Here is a 20,191-nt window from a genome sequence, read left to right as displayed (position 1 = left end):
TCCTGCCTGACTCCGCTCACTACTGAGACGCTAACAAGGGTCTACAAGAGAAATCAGAGCCCACGGCCCCTGAAGAGAGATCCTGCGCCCCTGCCCCTGCCTGCTTTACCTCGCTTCCCTCCGTATGCATTGCCTTCCCGAGTTCCCGTACTTCCCCCTCCTCACCCCAGGCTGCTGGGCCTCACTGACCCCTGACCATAAGCAGCAAAAGGTCAGCCAAGAGAAGGTCAGCCAATCCCAGAGAGGCAGAAACATAAACAAAGTTTCTCCACCTCAACTCCAGTGAGTCTCACGGGGGGTGGTGCCATCTCTTAGAAGACACGAGGACCCAGAAGGGAGAACACTAACGACACTGACCTGACGGACTGGAAGCAGGGACGCTAAGTCCGGCCATGCCCATGACAGTCTGGTACTAGAAAGAACTTCGCCTGCCCACCAAAGCCAATGTGTCCCCTATTTTTAAAATATTGCTTAGTGCCACACCGAACTGCCAGGCATTGGGACGTTTCTAGAAGGGCTCAGAGGTGTGGAAGGTGGGCCAGGGCTGGAGGCGGCAGACAAAAGAAACATAAAAACACAGGATGCAGTTTTCCCCGTGAAACCTGTCCAGTAACCCCACCCTCCTTCCCAGGGCAGACTGGAGGCAGGAGCCTCCACCTTACCCATGTCTACAGAGTCATTTCTTGAATGCTTGACCAAGTTCCATCAAGGAGGGGTTCCTATGCCTGCAATTAAAATATCAGACCTGAAAGTACATTAAAAAAATAACCACTGGCCTGTTGAACACTCACTAGATTCAATCATTCTTCAGCCTCACATGGATTCCTCACAACAACCCTACAAGGTAATTACACCATTATCCCTTTATACAAGAAAGGAAACCAAAGTCAGGGAGGCTAAGGAACAGGCCCAAGTTCAGAGAGCTGCTAAGTGGAGGAGTCTAGGCCATACAGCCCCAGGGCCTGGCCTCGGATTCATTCATTCAGCAAATATCTATTAGGCACCAGATAGAATTTCTTCCAAGTAAACAAACTGCCTTCTGGAGAGGCCATTTCTTTTCACAGCTCAGGAGAATAAGGGGAGCCGGAGAGCTTGCAATCACAGTGTTTCTCCCACCTTGCTTTGCTAAGCTTCCCACCTCGAGGATCCTCCTCCCCTGCACTGTGTGGGAGCTGGAAACAAAACAGGCAAAACTGTTTTCAGGGAGCCTGCATTCTCATGACGAGAGAGACAATAAATAAGATGAATTTGTAAAACACATAATATGCAAGACAGTTACAAAGGAGGACAACTAGAGCAGGGAAGAAGCTGAATCAGACAGATGCGTAATTTTAGAGTGGGTGGCAAGGGTAGTCCTCCGTCAAAAGTAACTTTAAGCAAAAACCAGAAGGAGATAAGACAGTGACCCATGCAGCGAGCTGGAGACAGCACTTTCCAGAGAGCAGAAGAGTCAGTGCAAAGGCCTGAGGCAGGAGCTCTGCCATGTGTTGGGAGCAGAGAACTCAGTGTTTGCTGGGTCAAGTGAAGCAAGGAAGCAAGCACGAAGTGAGGGCAGTGACAAGGACCAGTCATGGCGTCTTGAATCTGATCAATCCTTCATGATGGATGACACAACTAGACTCAGGCCGGTGATTTGTTAAAAGCCACACAGGGCTAGGGGCTTCCCTGGTGGTCAAATGGGAAGAGACAGGGAGCCATGTCTAGGAACCTCTGGTGACAGTGAGCTTTCTCTCTCTCGGCTATTAAAAAAATAAAATAAAAACCCTCTCCGGAAAGGGGTCTATTGGAGAAAATCCCTACCGGGCTCAGGAGCATCTCTCACGTGTGCACTACACAGGAAGAGCTCCTAGTTCCCACTGTAAAGCAGGGACACACCCACGGGGTGCAGCATGTGTCACACTGTCACACCTACGTGTGAGCAGGTTTCCTCCCACAAAAGAGGGAATCCATTAGAGGCAGGGATTGGGATTTTCCACTTGCCAAGGTGCCTGCCCACTGGCCTCCCTGACCTACGTGCTGGCTTCTGGAAGGTGTCCTGAAGGCTCTCAAGTAGGTTCTCAGGAGGGTTCAGTTCTCAAACCAAGCACCCCCATGGTGTGCCTTCCTCCTCACACTGCAAAACTTCACAAGAACATTTTGAGAACCCAGAGGTTGACAGCACAAGAAGCCCAGGAATTCACAGATCAGGGCCTCTGAGCAAGCAGCAACAGCAGCCAAGGTCATGCAGTTCAGCTCAGCCGTGTCTCCTCACCTCACGGGTACACACTAGTGCAGCCGTCACAACAACTCCGAGGTGTGGTCTGTGATTATCCCCACTATACAGATAAGGAAACTGAGGCATGGTTGACCCTATCGTAGATGAGGCATGGGGATTACATGACTCACTCAGGATCATGTTCATTCATGGTAAGAGCCAGAGCTGGGATATGAACCGTGGCAGTCTGACTCGAGTCCTTCAAGGACCTGCCCCAAGGTCAGACTCACTTCACTGAGAATAGATGCCTTGGAGGCAGGACCAGGAAACGATATGGTCCTGATGGGGTCCCTCTCTGTGCCAGCAAGTCCTCTGTGCTCCTCTGGGAACGCCAGATTCACACGTTCCTTACACTTCCCTGGTGACCCTGGCACATCTGATCATGTGTCTGTCTCATCCGGGACTAGGCTGTGAGCTGCAGAAGCTCTGTTTAGTCTATTCGCATCCCATGGAAAGGCACTCTGTGCTGAGGGAGTTAATAAGTAGACGAGAGCAAATGAACAAGGTGGGCAGGTCCAGATGTTTCAGGTGTCTCCTTAGGGAACTTTCAGATAGAATATTATGACACTTGGGTCATTTCCTATTTGCCTCCCACCCAGTCCCACAGCAAGACTAAAATAGCTACAATAAGATGCTCTCCCTTTTTCCCTTTTATTGAATTTAACTGAATGTTTCCATTTAATTTAAAAACACAACAGGTTAAAGACCATTGGAAAAGACCCTGATGCTGAGAAAGATGGAAGACAGGAGAGGGGCCGACAGAGGATGAGATGGTTGGATGGCATTACCAACACAATGGACATGACTTTAAGCAAACTCATGGAGATAGTGAAGAACAAGGAAGCCTGGCATGCAGCAGTCCATGGGTCACAAAGACTCGACACGACTTAGATACTGAACAAAAACAAAAAGGCTAAAATGTTGGATGTACTGTGCTATGCATGAATATTTATCACTCTGGGCTATATAAATTGAATCAGTTCAGTTCAGTCGCTCAGTCATGTCGGACTTTTGCAACCCCATGGACTGCAGCACTTCAGGCCTCCCTGTCCATCACCAACTCCCGGAGTTTACTCAAACTCATGTCCATTGAATCAGTGATGTCATCCAACAATCTCATCCTCTGTCATCCCCTTCTCCTCTCACCTTCAATCTTTCCCAGCATCAGGGTCTTTTCCAGTGAGTCAGCTCTTCGCATCAGGGGCCAAAGTATTGGAGTTTCAGCTTCAGCATCAGTCCTTCCAATGAACACCCAGGACTGATCTCCTTTAGGATGGACTGGTTGGATCTCCTTGTAGTCCAAGGGACTCTCAAGAGTCTTCTCCAACACCACAGTTCAAAAGAATCAATTCTCCGGCACTCAGCTTTCTTTATAGTCCAACTCTCACTTCCATACATGACCACTGGAAAAACCATAGCCTTGACTAGACAGACTTTTGTTGACAAAGAATGTCCTGCTTTTAATATGCTGTCTAGGTTGGTCATAACTTTTCTCCCAAGGAGTAAGCATCTTTTAATTTCATGGCTGCAATCACCATCTGCAGTGATTTTGGAGCCCAAAAAAAAGTAAAGTCTGCCACTGTTTCCACTGTTTATCCATCTATTTGCCATGAAGTGATGGGACCAGATGCCATGATCTTAGTTTTCTGAATGTTGAGCTTTAAGCCAACTTTTTCACTCTCCTCTTTCACTTTCATCAAGAGGCTCTTTAGTTCTTCTTCACTTTCTGCAATAAAGGTGGTATCATCTGCATATCTTAGGTTATTGATAACTATTGGCAATTAAAAGAAGGTCAACAAAAAAAAAAAAAAGGTCAACAGAAGGCTTTTTGGAATTCTCTCCCAAGGGAAGGGGAAGAATAGACACTGTGATCGGGAGCCCTGGGTGAGGACTCTGAAGGAATCTCAGCTGACAAGGCAAAAGTGTGTGCTTAGAGGGCCATCCCAGCCCCCAGAGAAAGTTCCAAAAGGGTTTAAAATAGGGCTGTTCTACCCAGAAGTCATCTATTTAGATGAGGAAAACGTGGACTTGGTGTGAAAGGACCCAACTGAGAGCACAGAGTTTCAGGAGAAGATGAAGAAAGGCACTGTCACTTCAGCTGCCTGAGTGTTTCTTCCTTCTTTACTGCTCGCCTGAAGGTGTTCTGGGCTGGAGGAAGCACAAGCTGGAATCAAGACTGCCGGTAGAAATATCAATAACCTCAGATATACAGATGACACCACCCTTATGGTAGAAAGTGAAGAAGAACTAAAGAGCCTCTTGATGAAAGTGAAAGAGGAGAGTGAAAAAGTTGGCTTAAAGCTCAATTTCAGAAAACTAAGATCATGGCATCTGGTCCCATCCACTTCATGGCAAATAGATGGGAAACAGTGGAAACAGTGGTTGACTTTATTTCTGGGCTCCAAAATCACTGCAGATGGTGACTTCAGCATGAAATTAAAAGACACTTACTCCTTGGAAGAAAAGTTATGACCAACCTAGACAGCATATTAAAAGCAGAGACATTACTTTGCCAACAAAGGTCCGTCTAGTCAAGCTATGGTTTTTCCGGAGTCATGTAAGGATGTGAGATTGGACTATAAAGAAAGCTGAGCACAAGAATGGATGCTTTTGAACTGTGGGGTTGGAGAAGACTCTTGAGAGTCCTTGGATGGCAAAGAGATCCAACCAGTCCATCCTAAGGAGATCAGTCCTGGTGTTTCATTGGAAGGACTGATGCTGAAGCTGAAACTCCAATACTTTGGCCACCTGATGCAAAGAGCTGACTCACTGGAAAAGACCTGATGCTGGGAAAGATTGTGGTCAGGAGAGAAGGGGTGACAGAGGATTAGATGGTTGGATGGCATCACCAATTCAATGGGCATAGTTGGGTGGACTCCAGGAGTTGGTGATGGACAGGGAGCCTGGCATGCTGCAGTTCATGGGTCGCAAAGAGTCGGACACAACTGAGCAACTGAACTGAACTGAACTGAAGGTGTTCTGAGACAAGTCAGTCATGTAAAGAATGCATCTGGCAAAAGGGCGCCCCTGGGCACTGTGGTGGAATGTAAATTAGTTCAGCCACTATGGAAAATAATATGAACGTTCCTTAAAAACCTAAAATCAGAGCTACTATATGATCCAGAAATTCCACTACTGGGTATATATATGGAAAAACCAAAAACCTAATTTAAAAAGATACAAGCCTCAATGTTCATATCAGCACTATATACAATAACCAAGATATGAAAGCAATCCGAGTGCCTATCAACAGACAGTGAGATTAAGACATGATACACACAGACACACACACTGTATATTATTCAGCCATTAAAAAGTGAAATATTGCCATTCACGCAATGTGGATGGACCTAGAGAATATTATCCTTAGTGAAATTAGTCACAGACACAATGCTATATCATTTATAAATGGAATCTAAAAATAATACAAATGGATGATATACTAAAACAAGAAACAAATCACAGACCTGCAACACTTATGTCACCACAGGGAAAAGAAGAGGGACAAATTGGAGGTATGGATTAACAGATACAAACTGCTACATAACAGGATTTACTGTGTAGGGAATTGGTACTAGAGGTTAAGAACCTGCCTGCCAATGCAGGAACCATAAGAGACTCGGCTTGGATCCCTTGGATCGCCTTCAGGGAGGAGGGCATGGCTACCCATCCGATGTTCTTTGCTGGAGAGTCCCATGGACAGAGAAGCCTGGTGGGCTACAGTCCAAAGGGTCACAAAGAGTCAGACGCAGCTGAAGCAACTTAGCATGCACAGAGAATATTACAATAGCCTATATGGAATGAGGAGAAAGAAGGGAGAGAAGAAGAACCTGCGCACGTACATAGTGCAATAATGATGGATCCTTCCTTTCTCTTTCAAGATGGATAAAGTTCTCACCAGCCAGGCTGGCCCACATGGGCCACTCCAACAGCTTTTCCTTCCTTCTCCACAAGCAAGAGACCCAGTTTCATCTCATTTCATTTATACCTTGGAAGGAAATTGGAAGATAAATTCCAAAGTCCTCCACACACCCCTCTGCAGCTGCCTTAGGCTCCACCTATGTCTCCCCCCAGGCAAAGTTCCTCTCTCAAAGTGCCACAAAATCAGCCTCCTTGCAATTTTCATCTCCAGTCTACTTTCTACCCTCTAAGGTTCTAAAGAACAATTCTTTTCCTTCTCTGCATAGAATTCCTTCAAATATTTGGTGCTCCCATCCCCCAAGTCATCACTTTCCCAGGTTAAACAAAGCTAATATTTTCCACGGTTTCTTTTACAAGAGGATTCCAATATCCTTCCCCATCCTGTTCTCTCTCAGCAAATGATATTCTCATTTATCTTGGGCATCCAGACCTGAAGGCATCACTGTAGACATGGCCCAGCAATAATAACTGTACACACTAACATTGATGGAATACTTCCTATGCACCTGTGAATTACTTAGTAACTGCCTTTGCAGCTCTGCTCTCTGCCTTGGGAAGTAACTTGTGTGCACTAGGTCTAGGCCACCCAACTAATCAACTCCAAATATGAGGTGTCACCTCACTTTAACAAGGCTTATTACTAAAGCCTCAGGTCATTGTTGGAGAAGGAAATGGCAACCCTCTCCAGTGTTCTTGCCTGGAGAATCCCAGGACAGGGGAGCCTGGTGGGCTGCCATCTATGGGGTCACACAGAGTCAGACACGACTAAGTGACTTAGCAGCAGGTCATTGAAGCACACCACCACCTGAAGGCAGAAGACATGAAAGCTGAGGTTCCTCCTTGTTTACTCTCAAAGTATCTATTCTCAAGGGCTCTATCCTCAGTTAAGAGATTTAATTTTGGCATCTTCACGATTTCTATTTTCAGACCATGCACGTGTTGTGTCTACCATTGACATCATTTCTATTGCTCCTAGAATGTTCCTAGGACATAAGAGTGCCTATTGCTCTAAACAAATGCCTGGTCATGAACCATCCCTCTTGAAAATGGTGTGTAAGAGAGAAAAAAGTAGAAAATCTCAGCAATGAAAGCAATTTCAGTGGTCCTTTTTGCTAAATACACACGCACTGCGTGGTTGTTTTCAGAACGGGGACGGATGGTATCAAACGAGCCACACTTTCCCCAGAAGTCATGCTTAGAGACAACTGGCCACTCTTAGGAACTGGCTGTAGCCCTGGGGTCGCTGTACAAGCAAGGTGATAACAATGGTCTCACTCCACCACACTTCACCCCTGCACCAAGCCCTCATGACCATCCTGGGGACCAGTGGTATTTCAAGTTCAGTGATGTGAAATGATGATGCCTCACGCAGGCAACTGCTTAGCCCAAAACTCAGCCTCTTCCCCCGTAAACTCCTGCCACACCACAATCAGGCTTCCTTAGTGGCTCAGATGGTAAAGATCTGCCTGCAACGTGGGAGCTTGGGTTCAATCCTGGGTTGGAAAGATCCCTGGAGAAGATGGCAACCCACTCCAGTATTCTTGCTGGAGAATCCATGGACAGAGGAGTCTGATGGCTACCTTCTGTGGGGTCCAAAAGAGTGAACACAACTCAACAAGTAACACACATACATGACAAACACACCAGCTTCTCCCGGGTAGGTGGGGAGAGGTTGGCTAACGTGAGAGGGAGCATCTTGAGCGTATTAAAACACTGCAAAACAGGTTTGCATTCATCCTTCAAAGAGTAAAAAAACGCTCTGTATTCTTGTTTCTTCTTCAGCGCTTTTTTGTGATTGTTTTCTATTGTTTTCACCATAAATGAAACCATCCTAATTCAGTCAGGACCAGAAAACCAAACAATAGCCTCAGGATAGACTTTGCAAAAGAGAAAGCAAAACCACAGAAGAACCAGGCCAGCTGCAGAGGGTCAGGCAACACAGCACTTCATGGCATACAACATCCCTAGGTCAGTCTGAGACAAAGACTCAGCCCACAGGAGATGAGCTTGGCTTGTCGCCACAGGAGTTGGGCTTGTCTGGGATGAGGAGGGTGGTTGCAGCTTTACTTCAGCCTGAATCGTGGCCATCTCTCTCTGTGTGTACCACTAACTGTTGGATGGCCATTATTCGCAGAAGCTGACACTGAGACACCAAGGAGGCACCAGCCATGCCCATTCATCTCCTGCCCCAGACACTGTAATCAAGTGACTCAGGTAAGCTGGTACTATGTTATGGGCATCTAAAATTTTTTTTTTTTTGTTCCTGGCCACTGCCCACGTGGTGTGCCGGGAGCTGCAGTGCGGCGCGGCCGTGTCCACACCCCAGGGCGCCCACTTCGGCCAGGGCCCGGGGCTCGTGTGGGCCGAGGCCTTCCGCTGTGCGGGCAACGAGTCCCTGCTGTTCCACTGCCCTCGGGAGCCGGGGCACCGGTGTGGGCACGGCCAGGATGCGGGGCTCAGGTGCTCAGGTGAGGCCACGGGGGCGGGTGGTCCGAGGCTGGGCCCTGCCCCCTCCCTGCCAGGCCCCTCTGTGCCGCCCCCACCCTCTCGGGGTGCGTCTGGCCCAGCTCCAAGGGGCCTCCGCCAGGAGGTGAGCCCTTCCCCTTGAGGAAGTGCTGCTTCGGGGGGCTGCTGGCAGGAAGGAGAGGGAGCAGGCTTTGGGGACAGAGGGATGTGACCCCAAGGCCGGCACAGAGTCCTGCACACATGTGTGTGCTGGCGCTGCCGCGGAGGCGGGTGGGGAGCTGGCAGAGAAGGGGCCCCGGGAGCCCCACCCTGGGTGTGAAGGGAAGAAACAGCAGGGCCCGCGGGGGCAGCGACGCCGACACCCCCTCCCCCTGCAGAGTTCCGGCTGGTCAACGGCAGCAGCGCCTGTGAGGGGCGCGTGGAGCTCCAGGTCCAGGGGGCCTGGGCGCCCCTCTGCGCGGCCCACTGGGACTTGGCAGACGCCACGGTCCTCTGCCACCAGCTGGACTGTGGGAACGCGGTGGCCACACCCCCGGGGGGTCACTTTGGGGGCGGGGCCTCCGCGCCCTGGCCGGACGAGGTGCACTGCGTGGGGACAGAGCCCTACCTGTGGAGCTGCGCCGTGAGCACCCTGGGGGCGCCCGCCTGTGGCCCCGGCGACGCAGCCGCCGCCGTCTGCTCAGGTGGGTCAGCACGAGCGCGGCCGGAGGGGAGGCCGGGAGCGCACAGGGCTGCGCCGGGAGGCGGCGTCCTCGGCCCGGGACGGGCCGGGTCCCACCCGCCGGCGCGCCGCCCTGCAGTGTCCCGCACCCCGCCCCCAGGTCTCCCCGACGCCCTGCGGCTGAGGGACGGACAGAGCCGCTGCGATGGCCGCGTGGAGGTGTCCCTGGACGGGGTGTGGGGCCGCGTCCTGGACGAGGCCTGGGACCTGCGCGGCGCGGCCGTCGTGTGCAGGCAGCTGGGCTGCGGAGCGGCGGAGCGAGCGTACGAGGCGGCGGCGCCCGCGCGCGGGGCGGTGCCCCTGGGGCTGAGCCGCGTGCGCTGTGCGGGCACCGAGCCCCGCCTGACGCGGTGCAACGTGTCGGCGGCCGCGCTGGTGTCCGCGGGGGCGTCGCGGGACGCGGGCGTCGTGTGCTCGGGTGAGTGCGGGCCCAGCCCCCAGGACCCCCTCCCGGGCCCCGCGCCCTGACTCGGCCTCTCCCTCGGCAGGGAGCCTCCAGGTGCGCCTGGCCGCGGGGCCGGGCCGCTGTGCGGGGCGCGTGGAGCTGCTCCACGCGGGCGAGTGGGGCACCGTGTGTGACGACGGCTGGGACCTGCGGGACGCCCAGGTGGTGTGCCGGCAGCTGGGCTGCGGGCACGCGCTCGGCGCCCCGGGGGCCGCGCACTTCGGGGCCGGGGCCGGGCGCATCTGGATGGACGAGCTGGCCTGTGAGGGCCACGAGGCCGCGCTGTGGCGGTGCCCGTCGAGGGGCTGGGGCCGACACGACTGCGGCCACAAGGAGGACGCCGGTGCCCTCTGCTCAGGTGGGTGCTGAGACCCGAGTGCCGTCCCAGGGCCGCTCCTTGGCACTCATCTGGTGGGGGTGGGGGCTCTGCTCGTTCGTCCTGCTTCCGGGGAGAGGGTGTCTAGGCGCTGTCCACTTCACACTTCGCTCGTGGCCGTTCTGGTCTTTCTGTCCTTGGAGGCAGGTTTAACTTCCACTGTGTTTTCAGCTTGCAGCTCTTCCTTCCTCTGTGCTCGGGGCTCCTCAGGCAGCTGCTGGTTCTCGCTGGCGGGCAGGCCTCTGCAGGGGGCTGGCTGTTGGCAGGGGTGGGGACTCTGCTGTCCCGATTCCGCCTGGCAGCAGCGGGGTTCCCAGGGGAGATCAGAGGCAGGCAGGCGCTCATGAGGCCCAGGCGTGGAGCGGGCACCGGTCACCCTCACCCCGTGCGTTTGGCTGGCGGAAGGTCAGAGGTCAGCCCAGACCCAGGGCTGGGAGTACACTCGGTGAGGGGCGGGGCCGGGCGGGGGTCTGAGTGGCCGCTTTTATTCTGTCACAGGTGTAATTCCTGCCATTTATTTTCTAAGCTTAGTTTACTTCGTTACGGTCCCGTCAGATGCAATTCATGCCTCAATGCCTCGGTTTATCCCCATGTGTGTATTTTGATGTATTGCGGGCCCTTTTGACTTACTTTTAGAGGGCTGTGTCCTACTCCACTATGTGGTCATATGATAGTCGGCTTAACACACCCCTTGTTCCTGGGCTTTCGCCGCCCCAGGGTGACAAGACACTACTTGGGCGCTGACCAGCCAGGGCCAGTGACACACTCGGAGATCGGGCTAGTTCCTTTTTTGTTGTTGAATTTTTACAGTTGTTTAAAAGGGTTATTCTGTATGTGAGTGATTTCCAGGGACAGGTTTCTACAGTCAGTGGAGTTACTAGGGATTGCAGTGTTAGAGCTGGGGCTTAAATTGGCTCCCTGTGGGCAGCTGCTCCCGTCTTTGGGTGGGGGTGGATGGGGATGTGGGGTGGATGTGAGCTGGATGTCAGATGCCCTAGCTTGGCATGGGTCTTGGTGCTGGGAGCCCCTGGTTTTGGCCTCCTCCTTCAGAGACTGTCTGACCCGAGTGGCTTGTCTTCCAGAGTCAGTGGCCCTGAGGCTGCGAGGTGGTGCCGGGCCCTGTGCTGGGTGGTTGGACGTGTTCCACAACGGAACGTGGGGGGCCGTGTGCAGTAACGCCCTGAAGGACGCCTCCTTGTCCATCATCTGCCAGCAGCTGGGCTGTGGGGAGCGGGGCTGGCTGGAGAACAGGCCGGGGCACACTAGCCTGGGCACCTCCTGGGTGGACAACATCCAGTGCCGCCGGCTGCGGAGCTCCACGCTGTGGCAGTGCCCCTCAGCCCCCTGGCACCCGCACTCTTGCACCCGTGGAGAGGAGGTCTGGATCACCTGTGCAGGTAGGCCCTGCCACCTACTGCAGGTGGGCAGACTCTGGGGGCCCTCGAGGCAGCTTCAGTGTCCTGACAGGTCATCCACAGAGGCTGCCATTCACCCATGTCTGGGGGTGGTGGGCTCACTGGGCTCCACAGGTTCCCTTCTGAGGCTTCTCTGAGCATTTACACCTGGTGAACCGCTATTTAAATCCAACAGGATCGTCAGGGACAGCGACGCAGGATTCCGGGGAGGCCCTCAATTGCTCCTTAATGGGCAGCTGCCCAGGTACCCCTCTCCCCCCGCAACCGGCTCCCCATCCTCTCCCGTCCGGGTCCTGCCCCCCGGTGACCACAGGCCCCTCTTGCAGAGGAGGGCGAGCTGCGCGTGCGCGGGGGTGAGGACCGCTGCTCGGGCCGTGTGGAGCTCTGGCACGCTGGCTCCTGGGGCACCGTGTGTGATGACTCCTGGGACCTGGCGGACGCCGAGGTCGTGTGCCGGCAGCTGGGGTGCGGCCGGGCTGTGGACGCCGTGGCGGGGGCTGCCTTTGGACCAGGCTCGGGGCCCGTGTGGCTGGATGAGGTGGGGTGCCGGGGCAGCGAGGCCTCCCTGTGGGGCTGCCCGGCGCAGCCGTGGGGCCGCGGAGACTGTGGGCATAAGGAGGACGCGGGTGTGCGCTGTGCAGGTGAGTGGTCCAGGGGGGTCCGGCTGCCCCTCCAGGGGTGAGTGATCTGGGGGTGCTCCGTCTGCCCCCTCCATGGGGTGAGCAGACAGGTGGGAGGGATGGGAACCAGTTGAGGACAGGGGGACCTGGTGGGTGGGAGTGTCCTACCCAGGCGGGACTGTTACCGGGGCCAGCGATCCTTCCCACTGCTCTGCTCCCCTGTTCCAAGGAAGCTTCCAAGTGGCTGTGAGGAGTACTGGGGTCTCTGTGGCACAAGAGTCCCACAGTGCAGGGCTTGGGAACTCACCAGGCCCTTTTCCTGCAGCCTTTCCTGACCAGGAGGTGTGGCACACATGGGGTCTGTTTGATATACTTGTGAGTGTGTGAGTGTGATGGGTGGAGCTGTGAATGTGTGAGCGCTGTGTGCCCATGTCCATGTGTAAATTGTGTGTGTGTGTGTATGCGTGTGTGTGCTGGATTCTTGAGCTGCCAACCATGTGGCCTGGTTGGTCCGTGTCCCGTGGGGGCATCCCCAACTTGCTCTGGGTATAAAGGCGGCCGTGCAGGAACCCTGGGGCTCCAGTGGGTGGGGAACTCCACTAGGTCCAGGGCTCAGGACTTTGCAAACCCGAGCGCTGGCAGGTGGGCTCCTGGTGCCGCTGGGCAGCTCAGGACCGACTCAGGCAGGGGCTGCAGCCCCGCTGTCGTCATGCCCCTCCTGTCCTTGCTGGAATGTGGCTGCAGCCCACCTTCGAGAGGTCCCCTCTGCCCATCCTCAGAGTGGTCTTGCTGGGGCAACACCAGGATCTCAGAGGCCCAAGGACAGATGGGCTGCCCCATCTGCCCTCACCTGGAGGCCTGTGTGACTCCCTGAGGACGGGGGAGGAGTGGCTTAGGAAAGCCTGATCTCAAAGAGGGTCTGGCCAGAGCCGGCCCTGGCTGGACACCTTCCTCAGTCTCTTAGCTGGTCTTCCCACCTTCAGCCCTCCCCTGAAGCGCACCCTCAGGGCCCGTGTGGGGTCATGCCCTGTTGCTCTATGGCTCTTCTGCTGGAGCTGGGCTGATGTCCAGGGATCAGCCTGCCTTTCTGGACGTCCTGGCGTTGACCCAGGGCCTGTGCTCCATCTTGGCACAAACCTTTCTCCAACCCCAGCAGAGCCAGCTGCACCTCACCTTTGCTTCAGAGTGATCTGTAGAGTTTTCACGCCAGTCACACACGTGCACACACACCCCTACAACATACACGCACACAACCCCCCACAACATATACACATGCACACACACTCCCACAACACACACAAGCACACACACCCCTACAACATACACACGCATGCACACACACACACCCTCACAACACACACACAGGCCCACACACCCCTGCAACATACACGTATGTGCACACACACCTCCAAAACATATGCAAACATGCAACCCCCACAACATACACATGTGCACCCCAACATACACACATGTGCACACACCCCCACAACATACACACACACACACACACACCCACAACATACACACACACACACACACCCTCACAACATACACACACACACACACACACACACAACATACACATATGTGCACACACACTTCCACAACATATGCAAACATGCACACCCCCCACAAGATACACAAGTGCACCCTCAACATATACACACCTGCACACACACCCCCACAGCATATACACATGTGCACACACACCCCCAGAACATATGCACACATGCACACACCCCCAAACATATATACATGTTCACACACACACACCCACAGCATGCACAAATGCACACACCCCCTCACATTTACACACATGCACACACCCCCTACATTACACATGTGCACCCCCCAAGATACACACACATGCACACCCCCACAACATATACACACGCACACACACCTCTACGCTGCTCTCCCAAGGGCATCACTGCTGCCTGGCAGAGTCCCCTGAGCTGCCCCCAGGCAGGCCCTCACAGCTCTGTGCCTCTCACACCCAGGGCTTCACCCACAGCATGAACACAGGAGGGCCTTCAGTTGAACACCACACTGAGCATGCTTCTCCCCTCTGAGCATCTCCCTGCAGGACCTGTGGAGCCCAGCCAGGCACCCCTGCCAGCATCACAGGGGACCCTGCCTACCATCATGGCCATCATCATCCTGGGGTCACTGCATGGCCTTGTCTTCAGTGGGCTGGTGGCTAGGATTCTACTTGGGAAGCTGCGGGGCAGGGGTAAGTGTCCTGGGAATTCAAGTGTCCTGGCCCTTAGGAGTGCGCTGGGGATCCAGGCCAGTGAGAAAGGAGACCCAGTGGAGAAAGCAGGAGATGGACACACATGTGCCCCACACAGCGTGGGGGGCAGGGGGAGGGTGTGGAGCTGCTTCAGTAATCCCAGAGGTTCATGTGCCTGCTGACCAGGGCTTCACCCCTGAGGTCTGGAGCCAGTAACTCTCTGCCGTAGGCATCCTGGGTGCTGTGGGGTGCTGAGCAGCACCTTCCCCCCATGCTGTGACAACCAGAAGTGTCTCCAGACACGACCAGCTGTCTACTGGGGGCAAAGCTGCCTGGGTTGAGAACTCCAGGATCAGAGGCAGGTTTGATAGGATGAGGAGCGTTCTTCCAAACCAGCACCAGCCTGTAGGATCTGACAAATGAAGTTTCCTTATTTATGAATTTATTTGTGTAAAAAGTCTTAAAATATAAAGATATTAACTCCTTAGTAATTATACATATAATGAGTCATCTATAGAGAAGAATACTACATAGGAAAAATAAATTTCAGCAAAATTGTAGCGTGGGGAAGGTTTTGCTAACCTGAGTGGTGACTCAGCTCACTCAGTAATTATGACTCTTATCCACCTGTCTGTGGCAAGTCTTCTTGTGTTGCACTTACACTCTATTCACTGATGATTTCACTCATCTAAAATTGTTCACTTTTGAGATTTTCTGTGGCAGCATTGGAGGATGAGTCAGGCAGTTTTGTTATACTTCAAGTATTTGCATCCTTGTGATAGGAATTCTCCTTTGTGTTATCAACTGTTATGCTTATCCTTGTTCATTTCATGAATTTCCATTTACGTGTAGTTTAAGGAACAGTATTCATTATAGAGAATGGCCTGACTATTGTGTTAGGAGGCCAGGGGGCTAGAGGTGATTTGAAGCCTCCTGTTAGCAGCTGTAAGGGTTCAGTTGGACACAGCCCCTCAGGACGTGTCCCTGTCTCTCAGGTTCTGACAGGGGGTGCACATGGGTGTGATGTCTCAGCCCCTATTCAGTACATTAGCAGAATCAGAGCACCCTGGGTTCAACCAGAGATGCATTAAACTAAGGGTGTGGGGTTGAGTCCCAGCCCAGCCCCACCAGAGCCCTGTGGCTCCCTCACCCTCACGGAGCCATGGTAGAGTTAGGTCAGCCCGTGTTCACACGCGCAGGCGATCAGTGTGAGGTGTTATTACGGGCCCTTCACTGTAACCACCGATAGCTCTAACATGATCACGGTGCCAGTTTTCACCATCCTTTGTAATTAACCGACAGTCTCAGGAAGAGATTCTCAGAATGTGATTATTTGGAACTTGCATGGTAGTGCTGTCCTGGACACTTTCAGAGACTTATCAAGAAGTAGGTAAATGCTTAGAAAGGAAATTGTTACTTAATCACTGACCTTACAAGTTGTCCAGCAAGTTAATAAAAATATAACCATCAGCACTGGGAATCCTCTTACATTTAAGGACAGAAGGATGGAGGCAGGCAAATTCCTGTTGCAAATCTTCCAATATCTGAAGCAAGAGGTAGTTTTATTTATTGCTGTCTGGATTTAGGCTGATGCTCCCAAAGACAAGCAGTGGATGGCATGTTGGTTGTGCAAGCCCCCTGCCGTGGATCTGACCTGGATTCCACATTGTCACCCTGAACCCATCTCTCTGAGTTGTCTGACCCTATGTGGGCACCCAGCTGCCTTTGCAGACTCATAGGTGCAGAGAGCTGCTGACCTGGGACATGACTGGAGTCCACACCTCCATTTGGAGGCAGAGCTGGAGCTGTGAAGGGGCTGGGACAAACAGGAGAGGTGCTGGGGCCGGTGAGGACACTGTGACCTCCGGCCTGGGATAGAAGGGGCCTGGGATAGAAGGGGCCTGTCTGGGGAGGCCTTACAAATAGCTGTGAAAAGAAGAGAAGTGAAAAGCAAAGGACAAAAGGAAAGATATAAACATCTGAATGCAGAGTTCCAAAGAATAGCAAGAAGAGGTAAGAAAGCCTTTTTCAGCAATCAATGCAAAGAAATAGAGGAAAACAACAGAATGGGAACGACTAAAGATCTCTTCAAGAAAATCTGAGATACCAAAGGAACATTTCATGCAAAGATGGGCTCGATAAAGGACAGAAATGGTATGGACCTAACAGAAGCAGAAGATATTAAGAAGAGATGGCAAGAATACACAGAAGAACTGTACAAAAAAGATCTTCACTACCCAGATAATCATGATGGTGTGATCACTCACCTAGAGCCAGACATCCTGGAATGTGAAGTCAAGTGGGCCTTAGAAAGCATCACTACGAACAAAGCTAGTGGAGGTGATGGAATTCCAGTTGAGCTATTCCAAATCCTGAAAGATGATGCTGTGAAAGTGCTGCACTCAATATGCCAGCAAATTTGGAAAACTCAGCAGTGGCCACAGGACTGGAAAAGGTCACTTTTCATTCCAATCCCAAAGAAAGGCAATGCCAAAGAATGCTCAAACTACCGCACAATTGCACTCATCTCACACACTAGTAAAGTAATGCTCAAAATTCTCCAAGCCAGGCTTCAGCAATACGTGAACCGTGAACTTCCTGATGTTCAAGCTGGTTTTAGAAAAGGCAGAGGAACCAGAGATCAAATTGCCAACATCTGCTGGATCATGGAAAAAGCAAGAGAGTTCAAGAAAAACATCTATTTCTGCCTTATTGACTATGCCAAAGCCTTTGACTGTGTGGATCACAATAAACTGTGGAAAATTCTGAAAGAGATGGGAATACCAGACTACCTGATCTGTCTCTTGAGAAATTTGTATGCAGGTCAGGAAGCAACAGTTAGAACTGGACATGGAACAACAGACTGGTTCCAAATAGGAAAAGGAGTATGTCAAGGCTGTATATTGTTACCCTGTTTATTTAACTTATATGCAGAGTACATCCTGAGAAATGCTGGACTGGAAGAAACACAAGCTGGAATCAAGATTGCCGGGAGAAATATCAATCACCTCAGATATGCAGATGACACCACCCTTATGGCAGAAAGTGAAGAGGAACTCAAAAGCCTCTTGATGAAAGTGAAAGTGGAGAGTGAAAAAGTTGGCTTAAAGCTCAACATTCAGAAAATGAAGATCATGGCATCCGGTCCCATCACTTCATGGGAAATAGATGGGGAACCAGTGGAAACAGTGTCAGACTTTATTTTTCTGGGCTCCAAAATCACTACAGATGGTGAGTGCAACCATGAAATTAAAAGACACTTACTCCTTGGAAGGAAAGTGATGACCAACTTAGATAGCATATTCAAAAGCAGAGACATTACTTTGCCAACAAAGGTTCGTCTAGTCAAGGCTATGGTTTTTCCTGTGGTCATGTATGGATGTGAGAGTTGAACTGTGAAGAAGGCTGAGCGCTGAAGAATTGATGCTTTTGAAGTGTGGTGTTGGAGAAGACTCTTGAGAGTCCCTTGGACTGCAAGGAGATCCAACCAGTCCATTCTGAAGGAGATCAGCCCTGGGATTTCTTTGGAAGGAATGATGCTAAAGCTGAAACTCCAGTACTTTGGCCACCTCATGTGAAGAGTTGACTCATTGGAAAAGACTCTGATGCTGGGAGGGATTGGGGGCAAGAGGAGAAGGGGACGACAGAGGATGAGATGGCTGGATGGCATCACTGACTCGATGGACGTGAGTCTGAGTGAACTCCGGGAGTTGGTGATGGACAGGGAGGCCTGGCGTGCTGCGATTCATGGGGTCTCAAAGAGTCGGACACGACTGAGCAACTGATCTGATCTGATCTGGGATAGAAGGGCCGGGATAGATAGGGGCGTGGGATAGAAGGGGCCTGGGACAGAAGGGCCGACAGACAGGAGAGGTGCTGTGTGGAGTGAGGTAAAGACACGGTGAGCCCCTGGCCTGGGACAGGTGTCCTCAGCTCCAGGGCCACAAGGGCCCAGAGTGCCGAGGCTGGAATTGGAGACTGATTCGAGGACACTGTTACCTGCAAACATCCGCCTTAATCATGAGGCAGCCCTGGCAGGTTGGGCTGCTCCCCACCCGTATAGAGACTGTTTTTCTTTTTCCAGGACGTCCCGGGGCGGGGTCTCTCAGTGTGCTCCTTTGCAGAATCCCAAGGGCATGAGGAAGTCTCTGAGGTCATCTATGAGCAGATCCTTGAGGAATGGGTGGATTCATGTGGTGCACACCTGAGGCCTGGGACCTGCCTGACTGGTGAGCGTGTGGGCCTTGCACTGTTTTAGGCTGTCATCAGGATGGGGAGGCATAGCCACCATGACCTTCCCCAAAGCCCTCTGCCACTTCTGACGAGACTAATGGCCATGATGCAGCAGGTGGGCAGAGCTTGTCATGAACAGACGGGGCGTGAGTGTCTGGCAGGTGCTGGCAGCCTGATTGTATGTAAAGGCTGCAAGAAGGACAAGGTCTCTGGGGTCAGACAAGGACATGTGCTGAGCAGAGTTAAAGTACAGAGATGTGATGGGGTGGGTCCTGCCTCAGCCCCCAGGTGACAGGGCAGGCCCTCAGGGGCGGGTGGGGACCAATTTGCCAGAAGCAGGGAGGAGCCTTGTGCTCCCAGGGTGGCAGGAGGTCTGAGGGGGATGTTCGGGCAGCAGCAGCAGGGCCAGGCTCCAGGACTCATGGACACACAAGTGTGCACCCCTCCCCCTGCCCATGCAGTGTTCGCTGGCTGCACGCCCTCTTAGCTGTCCTGGGTTCCCCGAGGCCCCTTTGCCCTTAGGAGACCCAGCCAAGCCAGCCAGTCGCCTGGCCCATGAGGACAAGTGATAGAAGGTGCCAACAGGTCAACAAATCTTGACCCATCCCTGGGATCCCACACACTCTGCTCTGGTGGTTAAGGGTTGGGGGGCAGAGCATACCTGGAATCAACCCAGGGGAGTTAAGCACCTGAACTGAAGCTCCTGGGGTGGGTCAGAGAAGCCCAGCACAGAGCCCACCGCCAAGGATGCGCTGGGGTCCGGGCCAGGAGGACTGGTGAGCAGTCATTACAAGTCAGGCAGCCCCTCCCTTACTCGCTTCCTCCAGGACGTGGCCTGAACTCCAGTGAGTCTTTTGGACAAACTGGACCAGGCTGTTCTGGGCAACCCCCTGTGCCTCCGGGTGGGCCCTGCCCAGGCACAGTGTGTGGGAGCCCCTGGGACCTGATGGCTCTGGTAACCCACGCTTCTTCTGGCCCTCAGGTGACCCGCCCGCAGAGGACACGCCTGTCATGCTGCAGGGAGGTGGCCCCCCGCAGGTGGGACAGGAACCCCCCTTGCAGGCATCCTCGGGGTCCAGCTACGACGATGTGGGCGTGGCGTGCACGGAGCTGTGAGCCCACCGCTCCTTCTCCACTGGCTTTTCTGCCCTGGGGCGCTTCCAGGGCGAGCCTCGGTTTTCCTAGTTTTGACAGATTTGTCTTTGGACGCTTCCTTAACAATCCCCTCCTCTCCTGACGTTAATAAAACTCCCTTGATTTAATAAGAGTCCCGCCTTGCACTTGTGGGAATGGGTTCATTAACCACAGAATCCCTGGACGGTGCAGATGCCCAGTCCGCGCCTCTGCCGGTTCCCATCCAGCGGTGACGGGTGCCAGGCCTGGGGCTCTCGCCCCCACCACCTCCCCTCTGAGTGGGCGGGCTGGGTCCCAGACGCCGGCGGTGCCCCCTGCTCGCACTGTGCCGCTCTTAGGGGGCCACCGCTCCCTTCCGACCCTTCAGCAGAGC

General features: G+C 53.2%; 2 protein-coding genes across 2 annotated transcripts in view; one reads left to right on the top strand and one right to left on the bottom strand.

The window, feature by feature from the left end:
- The window catches only part of SORCS3 (sortilin related VPS10 domain containing receptor 3), a 979,390-nt gene that overhangs the window by 892,597 nt on the left and 66,602 nt on the right, over positions 1–20,191 (bottom strand). The window lies entirely within an intron of this gene.
- LOC112444466 (scavenger receptor cysteine-rich domain-containing protein SCART1) lies at positions 8,403–20,055 on the top strand. Its single transcript, XM_024985906.2, has 10 exons — positions 8,403–8,643; positions 9,019–9,324; positions 9,463–9,780; positions 9,851–10,165; positions 11,266–11,580; positions 11,774–11,842; positions 11,925–12,239; positions 14,305–14,451; positions 18,576–18,680; positions 19,667–20,055. Exons 1-10 carry the CDS (start codon positions 8,403–8,405, stop codon positions 19,798–19,800), a joined length of 2,265 nt encoding a protein of 754 aa, XP_024841674.2. The 3' UTR covers positions 19,801–20,055.

Source organism: Bos taurus, chromosome 26 (genome assembly GCF_002263795.3).
Source record: "Bos taurus isolate L1 Dominette 01449 registration number 42190680 breed Hereford chromosome 26, ARS-UCD2.0, whole genome shotgun sequence".
Lineage (NCBI taxonomy): Eukaryota > Metazoa > Chordata > Mammalia > Artiodactyla > Bovidae > Bos > Bos taurus.
This window is presented reverse-complemented; position numbering and strand designations above follow the sequence as displayed.

Bases quoted from the DNA above. Each gene is read 5' to 3' on its own strand.
- LOC112444466 (XM_024985906.2), top strand. From the start codon at position 8,403: ATGTTATGGGCATCTAAAATTTTTTTTTTTTTGTTCCTGGCCACTGCC. The intron at 8,644-9,018 runs GTGAGGCCACGG...CTCCCCCTGCAG, and splicing joins TGCGGGGCTCAGGTGCTCAG to AGTTCCGGCTGGTCAACGGC. The intron at 11,581-11,773 runs GTAGGCCCTGCC...TAAATCCAACAG, and splicing joins GGTCTGGATCACCTGTGCAG to GATCGTCAGGGACAGCGACG.